At 40.7% G+C, this 20,055-nt stretch overlaps 1 protein-coding gene across 3 annotated transcripts in view; it reads left to right on the forward strand.

The window, feature by feature from the left end:
• Positions 1-421: 421 nt before the first annotated feature.
• The window catches only part of mad1l1 (mitotic arrest deficient 1 like 1), a 75,667-nt gene continuing 56,033 nt past the window's right edge, over positions 422-20,055 (forward strand). For 2 of the 3 annotated variants that reach the window (XR_007569969.1, XM_050044792.1), the window contains exons 1-13: positions 422-543; positions 1,128-1,282; positions 1,367-1,507; positions 1,706-1,885; positions 2,747-2,871; positions 2,979-3,060; positions 3,689-3,819; positions 5,430-5,544; positions 6,161-6,222; positions 11,579-11,665; positions 12,407-12,551; positions 17,564-17,704; positions 18,246-18,302. Coding sequence is in view for 2 of the 3 variants with exons in the window: in XM_050044792.1 (XP_049900749.1) it covers positions 1,139-1,282; positions 1,367-1,507; positions 1,706-1,885; positions 2,747-2,871; positions 2,979-3,060; positions 3,689-3,819; positions 5,430-5,544; positions 6,161-6,222; positions 11,579-11,665; positions 12,407-12,551; positions 17,564-17,704; positions 18,246-18,302 (1,410 nt within the window). In the remaining variant the exon portion in view is untranslated. Of the gene's footprint in view, positions 544-1,127; positions 1,283-1,366; positions 1,508-1,705; positions 1,886-2,746; positions 2,872-2,978; positions 3,061-3,688; positions 3,820-5,429; positions 5,545-6,160; positions 6,223-11,578; positions 11,666-12,406; positions 12,552-12,851; positions 13,025-17,563; positions 17,705-18,245; positions 18,303-20,055 lie in introns of those variants that run through there. The other variant, XM_050044793.1, reaches the window with a different exon arrangement.

Raw genomic sequence — 20,055 nt, forward strand, 5'->3', positions numbered from 1 at the left:
GAAATAAAATTGTGTGGGCCTACTGTATTTTCCAACGTGTTTTGTTTTTATTTCCTCAGTTTGATTAGACATACCTGAATATATGACAGCTGTGATGACGATGTTAATGATCTTCATTACTTTAGTGAACTGATTATTAGTCCTCCTGGTGGTTCTTTCTGACTCTGTTCGCCTGAAGGTGGATTTATGTCTTGCTTCATCATAAAAAAGCATAAAAACTGTCATAAACAGTTCCTCATCTGCGGCCTAAAACGCTTACATACTTTTACTAACTAATCTTACTCGTTAATCAGCGTAGAAATATGTGTTCAGTTTTGTAAAACAGCTCTATAATGCTAGTGTAAAGTTGATTTCTCCATAACCATAAAAAAAAACTGAAAGAAAAGGCTGCAACTGACACTCTCGCGATACGACGAGAACGCTCGCGATAATACCACATCTCATTCGAGCTAAACTGGAGGGATTTCTGTGAGTATCTGCAGCTAGCACGCTAGCAGATAACTTACCTCTAAGTAACCTAACCTCTTCACAAACAACTCTGAGGTGAGGACATGTGTTTCCAAGCGAGACTGTAATCCCAGGTTTAATGCCAGCTGGTTATTTTAGGTTTGCTAGCTTGCTAACACCTTCTGAATAACTACAGAAACTAACGTTAACACTGTAGATTTAACTTAGCTTCGAGCCTAGCCTGTAGTGACACAGAAGTGATAACAACAGTTTAAACCGCTAAACACGGACACATGAACGAAAAAGTGCCACTGATACTTTACATAATGTCTCAACATAACATTAGCTTTTGTTAAAAGCTGAAAAGTTAGCTTGGACACCTTATTTTGCTGTGTGTGTTAGCGAGCATGAAGCTAATGCCAGGTACCGTTAAGTTACATGGCTATGTTTTATTTAGCGTTAACTGTTAGCTTTGGAGTTTTAAATGTTGAGCCGGTGAACCTGACCTGTGGCAAGTAGAGCGTTAACATAATGCAGTGTTATCTGTCTGTCTGATGTGTATTCTGACTAAGCAATAGCTGACATAGCCATGTTGTGTTGTTTGTAATAGTGCCCGCAGTCAAACTTAACTTACTATTTGTCTTATCTCTGAACCTTACATCTGACCACTGCAACACCAGTGACTCTCAAAATGGATTTAGAAGACGACACCACAGTGTTGACAACCTTGAAGTCCTTCAATTCCTTCATCAGCCGCACTGAACCTCCACAGCGGCTGTCAGAGCACCCAGCAGGGAGTGGAGTCCTGCAGAGTCAGTACAAACGCAGCATGGAGGTATACAGAAACTGACAGCATCAACTGTACACTGTGTGTTTAACATGCAACCTTCTGCACTCACTGACTTGTCTCTCCTGTTAGTTGTTGGAGGCAGCAGAGAGGGTTCACTCCAAGAATCGCTACCTTCAGCTGGACCAGGAGAAGAAGCAGATGGAGCTGAGTCACAAGCGAGCTCGATTTGAACTGGAGAAGGCTGCTTCAGACAGCGCACGAGACTTGGAGGTACATTTCATGCATGCCTACACATCCATATGATACAAATGACTCTTATGGTGACGATGAACTCAAATATTAAGTTCCATCATAAACTTAGTAAACAGGATTTTTCCTCACCTCTCTTGTCCAGAGAGTCTCACAAGAACTAAAAAGCATCAGCGAAGACATTCAATAAAACCTGTTTTCTATCCTGTCATGTTACAGCACGAGGTCGACCGGAACCAGGATCTCTTGGGGAGAATAAAAAAGTTGGAGGAGAGAGAAACTGAGGCAGCTAAGAACCTATCCGAGCAGGTGGAGGCAAATCGTGCACTCCGAAAGAACTTGGAGAGCCTGAACAGGAAACTGGAGGAACGAGATACTCGATTGAACACGGCTAACCAGGTACACACAGACTCGCACACACACTTACTGCAGTTGTACTCTGGTCATTTGGTTTGGATACCTTTCATATTTGAACTGATACGGCACTGGACCAGTACCCAGTGGTACCTTATTTATGTATCTACTCTTGCTGTATAAACAAAAAATGTAATTTTGGTTGTAGAAAATAAAAAGGTCTCAGTTAACGTATAATTATTTATTTAGAAGGTTTTGTTATATATGTAAGCTATTTTGTTGAGTTGTTTCTTAGCGAAAAGCTAGGAGTGAATTATAGGTCCTTCTGGTAAGCAGTGATTCTTTCTATGTGGTTAGGGTTATGGGTGCTTTTATTGTGAAAAGTAAGAACAGAAGGAGCAAATCTGTGATGAGCTGCAATAAAGAGAATATTACCTTCATAAGTTCAGGTGCAACTCATAACTTTCGACCGCATTTATTTAGAACATTTTACACACCACACAAAATAAAACCCCTCCGAAACTTGCACTACAACTTTCAGCCTGTCACAGTCTGTCACCAGGGCATCGTGTGTCATGTGTGTCTCGGAGCCAGCACTGTCAGGGTTGAGTTTTGAAAAGTTTAACTTCACTTGGACTGCTTTCGGCTTGCCATCGCCCTGACTCTATGACTTGAACAAGCTGCAGGGGTGACGTGTCAGTCTCTCTCGTCCTGTCAATGCTCTAAGTTACTCTGTCACCCAGATGCGCTCTAAAGTACAGAAATTTGGCATGAATTAATTTTACTTTCATAGGTACTGGGTAGCACTGATGTAATTTGGTCAGTACCCTTAACAGTACTTAGTTTGATGCCCAGCCCTTCATGTCTCCTGTCTTATGTTGGCTTACTTCTGTAATCTGTTCCCAGACCATCAGTTCGTTGAAGGATGAGATCAGAGAACTGAAGCAGAAGAATCTAAACCAAGACTCGACAATTTCTTCTCAGACCCTGGAGAACCAAGAACTGCAGGAACAGTTAGATTTACAGCGCAGGTACGGAAACATACAGAGACTACCAGCTTACCTAGCTCTGTATCAAGCTGTACTGCATACGATAAATGCTGACCACACACTTTTGTCTGATTTGGTATTCTAATCAGGAAGTATCAGGAAATCTCTCAGCTTTGCCAAAGTCTCCAAGATGCCCAGTCGTCCAGCTCAGAGCACATCATCAAGATTAAGGTAGGCTTTACTTTTGGTCACTCTGCAATCTCAGTTTGTGATGACAGCATTTTTGCCTGGTGGATCAATATCATTATGTGGAACCTATGCAATTGTATTTTTTTATAAATAGTAAAAAAAAAAAGTTTTCTTATTATAATACTGTAGTTGCTGATAGGATGGGGCAGGGGAACTAAAGTATACAAGTGAAACTTGGCAGTTCATATCACAACCAAGTCACTTATTATGAAGCAGTGGCTAAGCAAGTGGTGGGGAACGGCTACAATCGTGTGATCGGATCTCAATATGGACACCTTTTACTAAGAGGTGTAAATGTAATCAGGTGTAATCATATGTAGATACATTCAAAATATACCAAACATTTAAATGCAAGGTGTAAAGGTGGTTAATGTCACTTGTATAATTCATTAAGTTATAAATGTAGGTCAGAATGCTTTTTTTAAACCTATTTTTTCATGTTTGTTTCACGTGTTTGTTTTTTTTAATAGGTCATAAATTGTTAAGGTATTTTCATTCTTAAAAGATGTCTGTATGTGAAACAAAGGCAGTGCACTGAATGCTTTTGCACTAAATACACACATGGCGTTGGTATTTAATTTGCCTGATTTCTCTCTTCCTGTTTTGGCAGGAGTTGGAGAGGCGTCTCGCCTTCCAGGAGCAAGACATCGCCATTGTTAAGACTGTTAAGTCAGAAGTGGCCAAGGTTCCAGACCTGGAAAAGGAGTTGAAGCGCCTCAGAGATGATAATGCCTTTCTCAGGTCAAATACATTTTTAAATTTGGAATTCCTTTCAAAATGTCTCACCTTTTAATAAAATAGACAGGCTTTCATTTTTAAAGACCACAGCCTAGAGCCACCCTACTGTGCTCAAAAGTTTTGCACTGAACCCTTTGACATTTCAGTGACTGCAGGTCATCACACCACCCCAGGAGGCACTAGGTGACAGGTGACTTTTGAGGAGGGGAAGTGGGAGAAAAGCTGTGCCACATGAGAAATGTTAACCTACAGTCTTGACAGACCGAGTGCAGAAATACAGCATTCAGTGTATTTTTATGCACAGGACTATTTCCCACTGCTGGCAGTGTTCTGAATTCAGAAAGCATGAAACTCTGAAATTTCTCAAGATAATGGATGTAAAATAATGCTGCTTACACAACTAGAATTCTGCTGAAGATATTGTAAGAGACAGTTCATGGTCACATCAACTCTTTGTTAGTTTTCAGACTATTCATGGAAAAGAAGCAGAACGGGTTAAGTAATAACATGCTGGAGAGTAACGTCTCTGATAACATCTGTCGTTGTTGATAACATCTATTGACTGTCCTCTGCAGGACTCAAAGGTTGTAATTTGCAGCTAAAAGAGGAAAACAAAAAACACCAATTTCTTCTGTGCTCATCTTCGTTACTGTAGTCCATTTGACCTGTTTTTGGAGAGAAATTATATGTAAGATGGGGTTTTAGAAACATCAGATTAAAGCACTACAGGTTAATGTTACCCTATTTCCTGCATTAACCTGCTCATTCCCAGAATTATTTGTTTTAAAATATTGATCGCACTATGTCTGAAATCAGACCTATTCTGCTTTTCTTTGTTTTGTCATATATATATATTATAACAACGTCAGATGTTCATATTAAACATGATCAAAGTTTTAAATATACTGTATGAGGTAATTTTATGTAAAAGTAATTCCTGTGAGCTAAACCCTCAGGCTTCAGATGGTTCTGAAAACTCTGTTTCTATCAGTTTATTTTCCTTTTCTGAGACAAGCTGGCGTCAACTTGTGACTGATTTCTCTATATGGTCGTCTTCTCCTTGCATGCTACTGCTTACATTGTGCCGCATATTAGCTACATGCTAATGTGGGAGAAACATGTAGGCAAACTTGCTGTAAATATTTTGGTTTAGAAGTTTTTGTTGGTGATTTTTCACAATACAGTGCAGCTGTGTTCCTTTACATCATTCCTCGGTTGCAATGACAGTGCAGAGACGCTGAGATATGGAACGCTGACCAGTCCGAGCAGACTGGGCTTTACTGTATAAGGAGGCAGTCGTAAGAGAGGCGGTAAAGCCAAAGAAGTTACATTGCCTCCTTACTCATTGCCTTCTGAGACAGAGGGTGAAGACAGGTGTTCCAGCATAGACAGTATGAGGAATTTATTTTTCTACGCATGTAAACATGTTCTAGTAGAAACTCCGAATACAAGTATGAATCTCAAAATGAGCAAAATAGGTCCCCTTTAACATCAAGTCTGAGTGTGAATGTAGCCCTGGATCAAAAGTTTGCTATTTCTACACCAGACACCAAGTCTCAAGCTTTGAAGTTAATTGTGTGTTTTTATTTCTTTGTTTACTGCGGTCTGTCCAGGGAGAGCAGGGAGAATTGCAGCCTGTTGAAAGAGGAGGTGGAGGGGCTGAGGAAGAAGCTGGAGAGGATGGAGAAAACTAAAGAAGAGCTCGTCAACATGGAACTGGAGAAGGAGGTAAACTCACTATGTGTAGTTATGAGATTACATTGTGCATTTCACTCTGTAGCATATTATGATTGTATTCCACTACTCTAAACATGAAATGAAGAGAATAAATGTGTACTTACATTAGAGCTGTTTCAGTTTCAGTTTAGTTTATTTGAAAGGGACAATGCACATTAATAAACATTGTGTACAAAAAAAACACACATGTAAATGCACTTGAATTAGCTTAAAAAGCTAGTTTTCATCGATTGTCCCTTTGCCAGTTTGTACAAGGCAACCTTTAAAAAGAAAGACTGACCAAGACATTTGGATTACACCATTACAGGCATTGTCTGATCACACCAGATTATATTTTAAGATGCATGTTGGTATGTCTTTGACTTTTCTTGGTTGAAGTTTAAAACTTCAACCAAGAAAAAACTTCAACTTTAAAACTTGGTTGAAGTTTGTAGTGGTATTTTTAATATTTATTTAATTGCCAGTAAGTTCTACTTTTCAAAATTTAGTGTTGTTTGTTCAACCGTGGTATATAATGTATTTTTCTTGCACTTCATTGCTGTCATAACAACAATATAATGTATTCCCTATGCATAGACATGTGACCCATATGTTCTTGAATCCTTAGAGGTTGGCAGAGAAGCTCCAAGCATGGGAAAACCTGGGGCAATCGACTGGACTCAACATAAGGTCAGACACGGTGTCAAAATGTGCCTGTGTGTGTGTGTGTGTGTGTGTGATTATAGACACTTAAAAAGTTTTATCAGTATGTTTTTTATGAAATATGATTGAGTACCACTAGGTGGAGCTGTGGTCACTCCAAATAAATTTGCCTCATCACTGTGGATTGATTCCACCAGTGTGTGTAGAGGTGTGTGTGTTTGTTTTATACCTGCTCGTGTGAGCGCGTTGAGTGTGTCTCAATGCATCCAGTCAAAACTGGTAATGAGAGAATGATTGCATGTTTCCTTGTGAGCAGTGGAGCAGATCTGACAGATTATAAACACTGCAGTCTTGTCCATGGCATGCATGCATGCACACATGCACGCACGCGCACACACCATTTTCTCTGTGATTAACTCTGGCTGTGATGTAAACCGAATGTTAAACGGAACACATCCACACAGTCAATCTGGTTGGTTTTATACTGTGTGTGTGTCTGTGTGTGTTAAATGTGTGTTACACCTTCCTACAGGGCAAAAAGAAAAAGGTAGACTTATTGTGAAAATTATAAAATGAAATCCTTCCTCATGTAAGATTTCATTTTCGTGTTATGTGTGTTATGGAACCTGACAAGGTTTGTCAAATTTACAGTTATTAAAAGACCTGGGAGGATCACAGGAATGTAATACCAATCTCAGTTTAATATACACAATGATTTGGTTGGGCTGTCCATCATTTCTCTGAAAATCTAAGTCAGACTAGGCTGTCATCCTGGGTAAATTGAGTTGAATATTTGAAATCCTCCTCAAAAATTAGATGTTCAGACTGCCGTGTCACAGGCTGCCTGAGAGCCTTTGCTGGGAAAACCCCCCCAAAACGAACAACAACAGCAACAACAAAAAAAACCAGCATTGCACATACGGCTTCTAAAGGGCAGCCATATGTGTGAGGCTCATACTGATCAAAAGTAAAGGTTAATGCAGCTTGCAAATCAACAGTTAGAAACTCCTTCAAGCTGTTTTTACTGTTGACTAAATGGCCGACTTAATTGTCAGGATGTTGTTTTCCCGACACAGTCCTGTGATGTAGAAGCAAATGCAAATTAAGAGCGTTTCATTCAGCAATCTGTTCACCTTTATTTCACCCAGAACAACGGTGCTGCCTAAAAATGAGTATTGACTGAGATTTGTGCATTTGTGGCATATATTGTGAGTGCCTTATAGGCTGTTGAGCAGTCACATTATAATTTGCAGTGTGCTGAATCTTTTCAGGTACGTAGATTGTATGAGTTTTATGAGATAGTAAAATAATAGTGACATAACAGTGTTTCCCACAGAGTAGGGGCAGCGGGGGTGCGTTAGCTAGCTAAGTCTTGTCTCTTTTGGGGTCTGATAAAGAGTAAAGTCATCAAATTCAATGTCCCGTATTGCTATTTTTCAATGTACCATAGCTATCACATTTTGTGGGACCCGCGTAATGGCGGTTTCCATGGGAATGCAGCAGGTTTCATCTAAAGTAGGTTGGAAAAATGATAGACGCGGACCGGTCTGCTGTCAGTGAGTTAGTGAGAGGGAGAGAGGACTTGATGCACAGTTCTTAAAATAGAAAATCAATATGTGTCAGGCGATGTTGATATTGTGCCGAGCCGCCTTAAATAAATGAATGTATGGGAAGCACTGCTCAAGTGGAACTGAATGTGGATTCATGTCATTGAGTTAAAAATCAGTAAGTTTGAATAGAAAATAAAATGGATGACACCACAGTGACAGAATGATAACATCACAGTGCCATCAGTAATGTTACAGCGTGTGAATTAATGTTGACATTAAAACAAAGCTTCATCTTGGAGCACATGTTTAGGCTGCTTCTTTTTCTGTCATTAAATATGAAATATTTCATATAGGCGGCAGCGTCTTGGCACACTGCTGTGTATTTGTAATATTGATTTGTTAATTTTGCTGGCGTGTAAGTCATTCCTCATGACTACCAGCCACTGATACTGAATACTTTTGCTTTAGTTTATATTTTGTAACTCTTTTTGTCACCAGACGGTCATTAGTGGTGTGAAAAGAATATGTTGTGGAGCAGTTGTTAATGAGGAGTAAACACACTGGTGCTGTAGATGAAGATTTTGTTTCTTACCAGCCATTTGTGCTGTTTTGCCAGTTGAAAATAACTTTTGGACAGAAGTTAACCCTCCCGAACAACAATCAGCGTGGCTGCCTGGCAGAGTGAAGACAAGCCTCACAGCCGCAGCTTGAATTTGCCAGCAGTTGGCTGGTCGCTGGTGTTTATTTCCTTTCCTTCTGTTACGCAGTCTGATAACATTGTGTTTGCTTATGTGTGCACCCATGTGGTTGACAATTCAATGTAAGATTGACAGAAAGGGAATGAAAATATTTTCTTAAAATTAGGCTGCTATGTGGAGCAACATTGGAGGGACAGATAATGAAAATATACAGGAAGATTTCCTGGAAATGTTTTTTCTTTCTGAGCAACATTTTCACCAGCTAAAGAGGAAATTAAGACTGTTTGGCGCGTTTGTATTTCAAGAAGAAAGAAAGAAGTTAGAAATACAGTTTGAAGTGTCTGTGTGTGTGTTTGTGTATACAGTATGTTAGGGGTTTCACAATTTTGATTCTAAATCTAAATTGATTTACCATGGTTCTTTATGATTAAAAAAAAAATGCAGTCGGTTGAAATTTCTGTCTGAGCACTATAGTGTTTCCCAAAACATTGAAGCTAGAAGAATAATGTGCAACAATTTAGAAACATAATTGCTCGTTAAAGTAATGTATCAAGCACAAATGCCAAAAAATGATTTGTTCAAATCTCTAAAAAGACCATTTGCTGCATTTCTGTCATTATAAACTAAATATCTTTGGGTTTGTGGTTAGCGCTGTTGCAAAGACATGTGGGGTTAATTGCTGACTGTAAATTGCCTGTAGGTGTGAACATTGTCTGTCTCCATCAAGTGGCAACCTCTGGGGCTGAAAAATGAAGTCAGTGCATGTGCCAAAAACTGCAGTTCCTCAAATGGCCACTTGAGGCTGGCTCCAGGAGTGAGTCAGTTCCCATAGACCCCCATGTTAAACTTTACAGAAAAGGAAGCATGTTTACAGCCTGGTACAAAAATGGTTTTGGCCTCTAAAGCTAATTTCCCTGTTCATGAAAACTGTACGGCAGTGAATTTTTATACAACTCAACTGTTAATATTTTATTAAGGCTTAAAGTTATGCATAATTAAGGGTGAGGCTGCTTTGAGTGACAGGCTGCCTGTGGATAGTATCCGGGGCTTCTCAGTCAGATCCAACCTTCGCTCATCCACAGCTCCACCCTCCAAATATGATCACTTCTGGCTCCAAAAATCCAAGATGGTGACAGCCAAAATGCTTAACGGGAGTCCACACGTCAGAGTCAGGAATGTGGAAGTATTTTAGATAGCGCAAGTTGTAAGTAGTAGATGTCATCGTACTTCAAGTTTGAGAAGTAAAAAGTAATTTGCCACTCTGTCTGAAAACACACGAACATTGGTAAGAATGGGTTTGTCTTAAGGCCCAGACAGACCAAACGGAACTAAAAGAGCAAGCCGCGACGAAGCCCCCTTGCTGCGTTGCCTGACTTCGCCGTGTCTCGACCAGTTGCACACAAACACACCACAAAGACTCAGCCGTTTGTCAACCAGCACGTACGTTCTGCACCTGCGTGGAAGGAGATAACTCTCCACACCAGGACATGGCGGTAGTCTGTAATCCTCATTTAAAAAGGGAAACTGCAACACCGTCTTGACACAAGTTAGCCAGTTAGCCTGTTAGCACATAAAACACACAATCTAATGTTGACAGAACAAAGCACCAGTGAACAGTAACACAGACCATCTCGAAATGCTTCTGCTAAAGAGCTCAATGACTAAAGGAAAATAATCTTACTTTGTGTAACAACTTTTTTGGTCTCATTCCCTCTTGATTAGTTTTTTGTTACCTTTTCTCACTTCCGCTTCTCTTGTAGTTCACTGAGCTGAACTGCCAATCAGAGAGATTTCATTCACTGACGGGTTTCGCTGTTACTGACGTTGATTCAACATGTTGAATAGGCCAAAATAAAGCTGATGGGGAATGATGGATGCCAACGGTGCAGGACACACCGCACCGACAAAGGCGGCAGATGCTCTAATCACAAATGTTTTCTAAAACTAAACCCACAACATGTTAACAAGACTTTGAAATCACTTCCCAATCAAAACTAGACTGACAGTAGACTTGCTCTATCCTGTCTTTACTTGAAGTTACCTTGTAGTAGTTCATGACATCTCCCCCAGTAATCTGCAACCAACCTGTTATTTGCAACATTAGCAGAGATGGCCGTTTCGTGACCTGCGAAACCCCAAAAAACAGCAGAACACTTAAACAGCCTCTCGTATGGGGAAGGCTAATCCCTCTGTGCTCAGGGCATTGTGGAATTACCTACTTTGGGTACCGTAGTTATTCCATCATATGATTCATGAACTCATATTTTAGTCATGAGATTATTTCCATACCTCAGGCTCCACCTCGCTGAATTGGAAGTGGTGATAAATCCAAGCCTCCCAACTTTCACACGGCATCCTCTGGTTTTCCAGCCTTGATGTTAACCTCGACTGCTCAGCCTTTTCTGTCCACATGCCTAATTTGTCACATGACTCAGCGGACTGCCTAATGCCGGACCACAATTGCAGGTCTCAGGCTGCCACTGACAGTCTCTAGTCAAAGCTAAAGTTTGATGACATGCTTTATTTTTGTTAAAAGGAAAGCAATCTTAAACTGACCTCTCTCTGGGTAAGAAGTTTGACATATTTTTATGAGCACACAATGTCAAGTTGCACTGCAGAGCAAGCGACATCCCTTTTTAGGTGTGTAATTTTAACCGCGAGGTTTTGAGCTAAGCTCCCATAATGTATGCCCATTTCACAAGGGATAAAGAGATAATGGCATTCACTTTTTGGACGGATCCATAGTTACAGCCAGGATTTACAGTTTGGAGGTCATGTGTTGCATCTCTGTTGGAGTATGTGACCTTCTGCATTGTTGCCTTCCCATTGTGTGTTTGTGTGTGCGTTTTATAATCTGTCAATCTCTCCCATGGAGTGAGTTTGTTTTGCAGAACTGTGACCAGTATTTAGCCCACTATCCTCCTCTCATCTCTCTCTCTGCTGCTCATGTCATTTTATTTCCCAGCTCCCCACTGGCCGAATAACAAAAGAATATGGAAACGTCGTCGTTTTTATCTATTCTCTGTCCTCTCTGCTCTCTCAGTCATATTGATTTTTCATTGTGTGAGTCTGTGAGTGTGTGTGAGTGTGTGTACACATGTGTATGCTAACCGTTCTGTGTGTGTCTGTCTGTAGGAAACCAGAGGATCTGTCCAGGGAGGTGATTCAGATCCAGCAGAGAGAAATTGCTCTGAAAGAGCAGAACTACACACTCAACAGCCGGTAACACACACTCCTTCACACGTACACAAAATCCCTCGCTCTGCCTTCAGACCTTTTTCTCTCATCCCGTCTGCTTGCATGCCTCTCTTCCCCCATGTATCTATTAGAGCGTATCTCTGAGAAGTTCTTAATTGTCACAAAGTTAATTAAACTGGTCCTGATTCTGATAGCACTCCTGACAGTAACCACTGGTGTGTGAGTGTGTGTGTGCGTGTGTGTGTGAGAGATTGTGAGTGAGAGAGAGGGGATTCACTAATTAAACTTGTCCTGTTTAGGCAGAGGTGATGTCTGTAGGGAGGGCTGCGCGCATGCTCTGGTATATTCATGCTGCAGCTCAGTCCAGCTAAGAAAGCTTTCATTAGCTAACAAGCGTCTCTCTTCTGCTGAGCGTATTGGGCTCATTATGAAATATTAGAAACAGCAGAATGGGAGAGTGGTGGGTGTGGAGGGGATGAAGGGAGCTTGTGGTATAATTATTGTCCTCTGGTATAATTATTGTCCTATTGATCAGACCTGGCACAAATTGCCGCTGCAAATAATTTCTGGACAGTCGTCCAGTGTCAGTCAGGTGAGTTATCTGTTAGGGGTATTATTCTACATTGACTGTGAATTAATTTCCTGAGATTGTCTGAACATAGAATTAAACAAACTGTTTCTGTCTTTCCCTGCCCTCTGCTCTCCCATGTTATTAACCCACACACACCTTTGCTTCCCCCCCATTCATTTGTCCTGGTCCGTCAGTATGAGGAGTGTGGAGCGTTCACAGTCTGAGCTCCGTGCAGAGTTGACCCAGCAGCGCAGCAAGACTCTGGAGGAGCAGAAGAAGAGGGAGACACAGGATGCTCTTGTCCGTCGACTACAGAAGAGAGTGCTGTTATTAACCAAGGTGCCCGGCAATCAAAGAGACGCACAAAAACAAACCTATAAATCTAGACACATTAGCAAGTACTCATACTCTCATGACACGACCTTTCTGTTATTACCCACTGTCAGAATTCCTCTTAAAACACTCAGGGAACACTGTGATACTTGAATCTCAAGTCCACAACAGAATTCCTAATCTGCCCTTTACCCTTCTCTCCCTCTGATTGGCCAATGAATGTCACTTGACTCCTCTGTCTGTCTTGCTTCCTCTTGCTCTGCAGTTCCTGACTAGACCTCCCTGTGATATTGATTTCTCAGTGTGTGTAATTCCCTAGGTCAACACGTTCAGTCTCTTAGTACACAAATCACACACACACTCTCAGGCACCACCATAACTAAGCAGAGCTACAGGCATGCTGGAAATATGACTTGGCCCCCAGACTAATTTGACAGCGACTGCGCTCGACCGTTTGCACTTAACCAAGCATTCAGAAGGTATGAATAATTGTTGTTTACCATCCAGTCATGATGGATTTTAAAAGATATCCATCGCAGTTGTAGTTGAATGCTGGGCTTTTTAAAACTTTGGCCCTTTTTATTTATTCAGGGATGGTTTGCTGAACATTTCAGTTCCGGCCAGCCAAATGTTCATGAAGTAATATGATGCTCAACGGCTAAAGTTGAGTATATTAATGTCTCTCACCCAACCATGTCTACAACTGCCCAAGTAGATTTAGTCTTGAATTCATCAATTTTGTTTTATTTAATTTGTATAATTCCAAGGAAACGTACTAAAAAATATGGGAGGGATGCAACTAATCAATGTTTTTATTGTCTAATATAAATATAATAAATACACCTAATGCAGCCAGCTTCAATTATGATTAATTTTGGACTAAAAGTAACCTCTTTCTGCATGTTGTAATAACTTCATTTTAAAGATGTAGATGTTTTATACATCGAGCAATAACAAAAAATGTGATTAATTTAATATACACTGATCAGCCAGAACATTAAAACCACTGACAGGTGAAGTGAACAACACTGATCATCTTGTTACAGTGCAATGTTCTGTTGGGAAACCTTGGGTCCTGGCATTCATGTGGATGCCACCTGACACACTCCACCCACCTAAACACCAGTGCAGACCAGGTACCCCCCCACTCATGGCAACGGCACTCCTCAGTAACAGTGGCCCCCCCAACAGGAAATTACGCCATGCCACACCACAAAAACGGCTCAGGAATGGTCCGAGGAACGAGACAAAGAGCTCAAGGCGTCAACCTGGCCTCCAAATTCCTTGGATCCAGATTTGATCAAACATCTGTAAGATGTGCTGGTACCTCACCTTATAACCCACGGGACTCAAAAGATCTGAAGCCAACGCCCTGGTGCCAGACACTGTAGGACACCCTCCAGAGGTCTTGTGTTCATGCCTGGACAGGTCAGAGCCAAGTCCGGTCCAACGAGCACCCACCATGGATTGGGGGTACCTCTGGGTAGCGGCACATTCCTCAGATGTTCAATCAGATTGGGATCTGGGGTATTTGGAGGCCAGGTTGATGCCTTGAGCTCTTTTGTCCGTTCCTGGGGTCATTCCTGAGCAGTTTTTCTGGTGTGGCAGGGTGCATTGTCCTGCTGGGGGGCCTCTGCCATCGACCAGTGCCATTGCCATGAGGGGGTTTACTTGGAGCACATCAAGTAGCATCCGCATAATTGCCAGGACCCAAGGTTTCCCAGCAGAACATTGCATTGTAACAAGATGATCAATGTTATTCACTTCAGCGGTCAGGGGTTTTAATGTTTTGGCTGATTGGTGTATATCGCCTTGAGTGTACCTATTAGTCTTTCAGCCCAAATCACCTACCTGGCCCGCCAGCCATTACAGCTCACTGCTGTGGGTGTGTATTTTGTGCTAATGTTAGCTACCATGATCTGCTAAACGAGATTTTGTTGCTGCGCAGCGGCTCGTTTTTTGTTTCAGCGCCTTCAGCAAACATGCCCCCAGGGTTTCAACACATTTACTTTTGCTTTACCCACACTTCAAACTCAGAATCGATTATATCAAATTGTTGTCACTTCACATCACATTGATTATTTATTTGGATAATCAACTAACTGTTTAAACTCCATACAGATCTTCAGTTCCCCTCTTCACCTGTGGAAATGACTGTAGCCACATACCGGCTCACAAATCAATGATGATTAAGTGTTGTGCTCAGCTGCACCTTGACAGCAGGTTGTTAAGGAAGTGGAGAGGAGAACAAATTTCATCCTTGCTTCTCTGCCACAAGGCTGCGTCTCCTTTATGCTTTTGTTTGCCCTGCTCAGATGTTTTGTTTCTCATACACTTTAGTGGGACAGACTCGCTGACCCATTAGAGGCACAGTCACATCTTCACGCACCAGATAAAACGGTTGACATAAAAGCAATTTTAAAAAAATAGGTGATGAAAACAGTAATGATAGTTTTATCACTCTGTCCTCCCACTCCCTGTTTGTTTGTGTGTTTTTTAAAATTAGAGTTTATATCAGAGACGAGGCTACAGATTTTTGATTTAGATTGAGTGAATTTCATTGCACGTTAATAGACAGTAAATAGCCAAAGGGCCCGCTGGTTAGGATTGGCAGCAAACACACACACACTGACCTCTAAATGTGTCTGTACCTTTTTGTATTTACTTCTGTACAGTCTGTCCTCCACTTGGTCTTCTTCTCTCCTTTCCAAGGTTCTATTGGGATGTATTAGGCAATTGTGTAATATCGCATGACAAATGATGCCGCTTTGGTGCCAAAACAAATAAAGTTGAATTAAGGAGGATTTCACATATAGTGTTTTTAAATGAACCAGACTCAGTCATCTTTAAATGGATTATGTTGGTTTCGATCTGGGTAATCACAGGCTGAATCTGATTAGGGTAATCATGGTTTGTTTTCAGATACTAGCCTATGAGCTAATCTGACAGAGAAATTGCAGCCTATTATTCATAGATTTTTACATCCAGGAATTACAAGGTGCTTCTGGGCCATTTTAAAAAGACGGCACTACTTGGCAATCAACATATATTACATGTAGTTATCTCAACTGGTATTGACTGCCAGTTTTTATTACCTGACTTCAACCTGAATATCATACGCTTCCCTAAATTAGCCCCTTTTAATAATAGACTATTGAGCTTCCAATGACCCTTAAATTTCAAGGATGGTCTTAAGCAGCCTGGCTGTTTGTGAAATGTTTATTAAAAGCCTGATTGCCACAAAACGCAGCCTGCTTTGCTTTATAATGCAGAGTGGACCGGCGTAGTGAAGGGAGGGGAGGAGACGCATCATTTTAACAGACCTGACTGACAGTGAATGAATTTGCATTCATAAACAGGCCGTTTGGCAGTTTTTAAACAGATGAGTTTGTTCTCGCTCATCAGGTTGCCTGGCAACTATTGCATATTTACTATGTAACATAGTGATTAAATGTAGTTATCATTCATTACTGTTAAAAGCTAAAAGTTTGCGTCAGGGAAATTTTCAGACTTGTAATGTTATGGAAACGGGCTGTGATGGTATAAATTTTGTCTTACTGCCGTGTAAAGGCAGCGTATCATAGCGGTTTAGAAGTTACCCGCCAATGCTCTAAGCAACCCCACCCAGGCATGGGTGTGGTACGACAGCCTTCATTGTTGATAGGCCATTTCTCATGACGTGTAACCAGTCAGAAAGCGTAGTGGGTGGGACATTGAGTGAGGCTACAGATACAATGATAACATTGTAGCTTTGTGAGATATAGGCTACGCCAACTAGTTGACAGCATTGGTAATAATATATTCCATTTTTGTCCACTTGGAGCAGTTTACTGGCCACAGTTTGTGCTCATCCTTACACAGACATTTAAAAGCAGAGCATAACTTTGTTCTGACAAACAAGTTCTCAGAGTTCATTTTTTCACACATGGACTTCAATGCAGACTCGTTACTCAAAGTTTAGTGGTTGAAGAAAGTTTAATGATCTGATGCAGCTACAGGGCCTTTGCTGTTTGTGTATGTGTTTGTGTAGCATTTACTTTCTTCTTGCCCCATCACGATTTCTAATTTCTAATACTGCCTGTAGATGGCTGACTTTTCTTCCTACACATTGTTGGTTGCAGGAACCATGCCGAGAAATGCACGTATCTATGTGTGAACATGAACATACACACTCCAGTATCGAGCATACAGACACACATTGATAGAGACTCATGAGCTATTTGTAGACGGTGTGTCAGTCTGAGTGACGCTTGTGAAGACGTTGACTTGAGGATGTTTTTATCCTCTCTTCTCTAAGAGAAGCAGCTGCTTGGCGTGTTGATTTACTGGACAGGGTACAGTGTTGAAGACATGTCTTTTATTCCTGTATTATAGAGGATGAAAAAATTCATTTGAATTTTTAAATTATCTCCGTTAAGAGAGATGAGGCAGCATAATATTATATGCTTCATTTGCAAAGACATTTCTCTGTCGTGACTCCGTGATTTTTTTAAAAAATTTATTATTTATCCTTTATCTACAAAGACGTTTGTCTTTGATTTGATTATTACATGAGGAGAGATGCAGATGAGCATGACCATAACCCTGAGTTTCTCTTGTCACAGCTTGGAAGAGAAAGGCACAGCTGCCTCATACTTTGTTCCTCATTTACAAAGGCATTTGCCTGTCATATTAACACACCACATAGTCATGCAAAAGTAATACAGACAAATCAGAAAAACATCAAAGAGCATTGACGTCCTCAGTGTATTCACTCTGCACACCAACATATCTGCACAGAATTTGCTAATGTCATGACTTTGCTCTGTCTTGGCGTCATGGAAATTTGTTAAGTGTTCAGCAGGATTTCCATTTTGTAGTGTTATGTTAATGTGTGTGTGTGTGTGTGTGTGTGTGTTTTACAGGAGCGTGATGGAATGCGTGCCATACTGGAGTCCTATGACAGCGAGCTGGCACCTACTGAGTACNGTTATGTTAATGTGTGTGTGTGTGTGTGTGTGTGTGTGTGTGTTTTACAGGAGCGTGATGGAATGCGTGCCATACTGGAGTCCTATGACAGCGAGCTGGCACCTACTGAGTACTCTCCCCAACTCAGCAAACGGCTCAGGGAGGCAGAGGACGTGCTGCAGAAGACACAGAACCACAATGCAGAGATGGAGGTGGGTGTGCAGGCTTGTGCACGCGCATAAACAAATGGAACACTTCCATTTATAGCATCCTGCTTAGGCTTCCATATAGCCAAGTTTATTGTTTTTGAAACAAATTTGAATATAAAGCTCTGATTTATTCTCCTCTAAGCTGCCGGCCACTTCAGCATGCATGTCGTTGAGTGACACTTTGCTCATAGCTAAAAGGCACTGTAAATGTGTGATGCTAAGCTGCTCCTAGTCTACACACTCAGTACTCTTGCTTAGTGGACAAACTGACAGATATCTGCACTGAAAACTGATAAAGCTGCACTTGTGGTACACAGGGGCATTGTGAGCAACACTGGAACGAATTGCAGAAGGCTAGAGGATGACTGTTTCAAAACCGAATGAAATGCACACTTTGGATAATATATGGTCTCCCGGACTCAACTCTGCTCTGCTCACATCCTCTGTTTCTGTCTATGCTGTATATCAGTAGGAGGACAGGAAGCCATATTTCACTTTATGTATTTTGAGTATGTTTACCCCTTTGTTCTGTCCTTCGATTCAGGGCCAGCTGACCAAAGCACAGGAAGAGACAGGGAGTCTGAAACTGCAGCTGCAAACAGTAAGTATACATGTGTGAGCAAACACTCTCGCACACACGCACACACTCACAAATGTTATTGGAAGTGATTGATTCTGTCACATACAGATAAAACACATATAGTTTTCCTACATTAATTAACATATCTGACCATTTAATTAACTTCTACCCCAACAATACCTAAAAACAAAGAGAAAAGAAACAAGGATACAAAAGGTTTAAATATAAAACACTTATTACAGCTGAAATCTCAATTAGTACTTCATGATTAGACACTGTAACCTCAGCCATCAGCACTCAAGCTGTCTCAGGTACCTTTTTAGTCACAACTGCAATCCTGGCAGGTGTACTTGGCCTTTCTCTGAGTCAAAGATGCTCTAATGCCTCTGTGACTAACATGCTGACTAACATCTTTTTTTTCCAGTGTTCCGAACAATGAAGTTCATCCTGCAGACCTTTTCAAAGGGGCAGTCTTATCTAGCAGCTGCCTTTGTATTTCTGGTTACAGTAGCTTTCTTTTGTTGACTACTGTTTCCCTTCTCTCACATCCCGGCTTAAGTGACAGTAATTGACGGTTGACAAGAAGCATACTACTAATATTGGAACGTCTATTTAAAATTGTTACTTGAAGTGAGAAGCTGCCAAATTGCTCTGAATAAAATAAGAATAAACAGTATTTGACTGCTGGAAAAGTGGTCTCTCTGAAAATTAGGCTGTCTATGCAGTAGAAAGTAAGTAAGTAAGTACTTTTGAAATTGGTGCTACATGACTAGAGGAAAACAGCTGTGGCAGTTGGCTTTATCTCTAGAGGTAGATACTTACAACTGCTAGAATGCACTGTGCCGAACTGGACCAATAATTGCTTCCGCTGTTGGGTGATGTAATGCAAGCTTGTCCATTTTAACACAGAAAACAATATGGCGGCCCGCTGGTAACAGACAATCTCGAATTGCAGTTTAACTGTAAGCTACAATATGTTTTTGAAAACATTTGGGGTTAGTAATTGGCAGTCTTGAATCTTGGTTTATGTTTTATCAGCACTGCTAAGTACACTGTGTGATATCAGTTTTTTCAGCCTTCGTTTTTACAATATAGGAAACATTATGTCACCCAATTCTCAAATTAAAGCAAGGTGATGCCCTTAAATATGTCTTTGAATACACTTTAGGCTAAAAAACAGGCAATACAGTGACAGAATTTTGGCTCATATTTGATCAGCACTGACTAGTTTGACAGTGTGATAGGAGCAGTGTCAGAAATTAGCAAGGGCCACGGGCCATTTGGCCTGCAATTTAGCCAAGAAAAGCCATGTTCCAGCCAGTTTTCGAAACAACTATATGTATTTATATTTTTAACAGTATTACAATCTGACATTAAAGTGTAATTTTATTTTCATTAAATTAATTTACCGTCGCATCTACAACTCATTTTCCAGACATAATCAACGAGCTTGCACTGATTATGTGAGAGTAATCTGACAGAGAAGGGGAGGGGGCTTTGCCGTACCATAAGTATAGACTAACCATTTCTTGGGTGATCTGTGTCTACACAATGAAAAATTAATGAAAAATTAAGGTAGAATGAATGTTAAATTTTAAATTAACTTACTTCCAGGATTGCATCTAAGGAATTTAGTACTGCTATAAGTAGATTAATGGTTAAATCATCACATTTAAACTGGTTGAATTATAGGAAATCTGAGTAATATTTTACAACCATAACTTTATTTAACCCATTATTTATTTTATTTATAGTGGTTTCTACTGAAGAGTGA

Source organism: Epinephelus moara, chromosome 5 (assembly GCF_006386435.1).
Source record: "Epinephelus moara isolate mb chromosome 5, YSFRI_EMoa_1.0, whole genome shotgun sequence".
Classification (NCBI taxonomy): Eukaryota; Metazoa; Chordata; class Actinopteri; order Perciformes; family Serranidae; genus Epinephelus; species Epinephelus moara.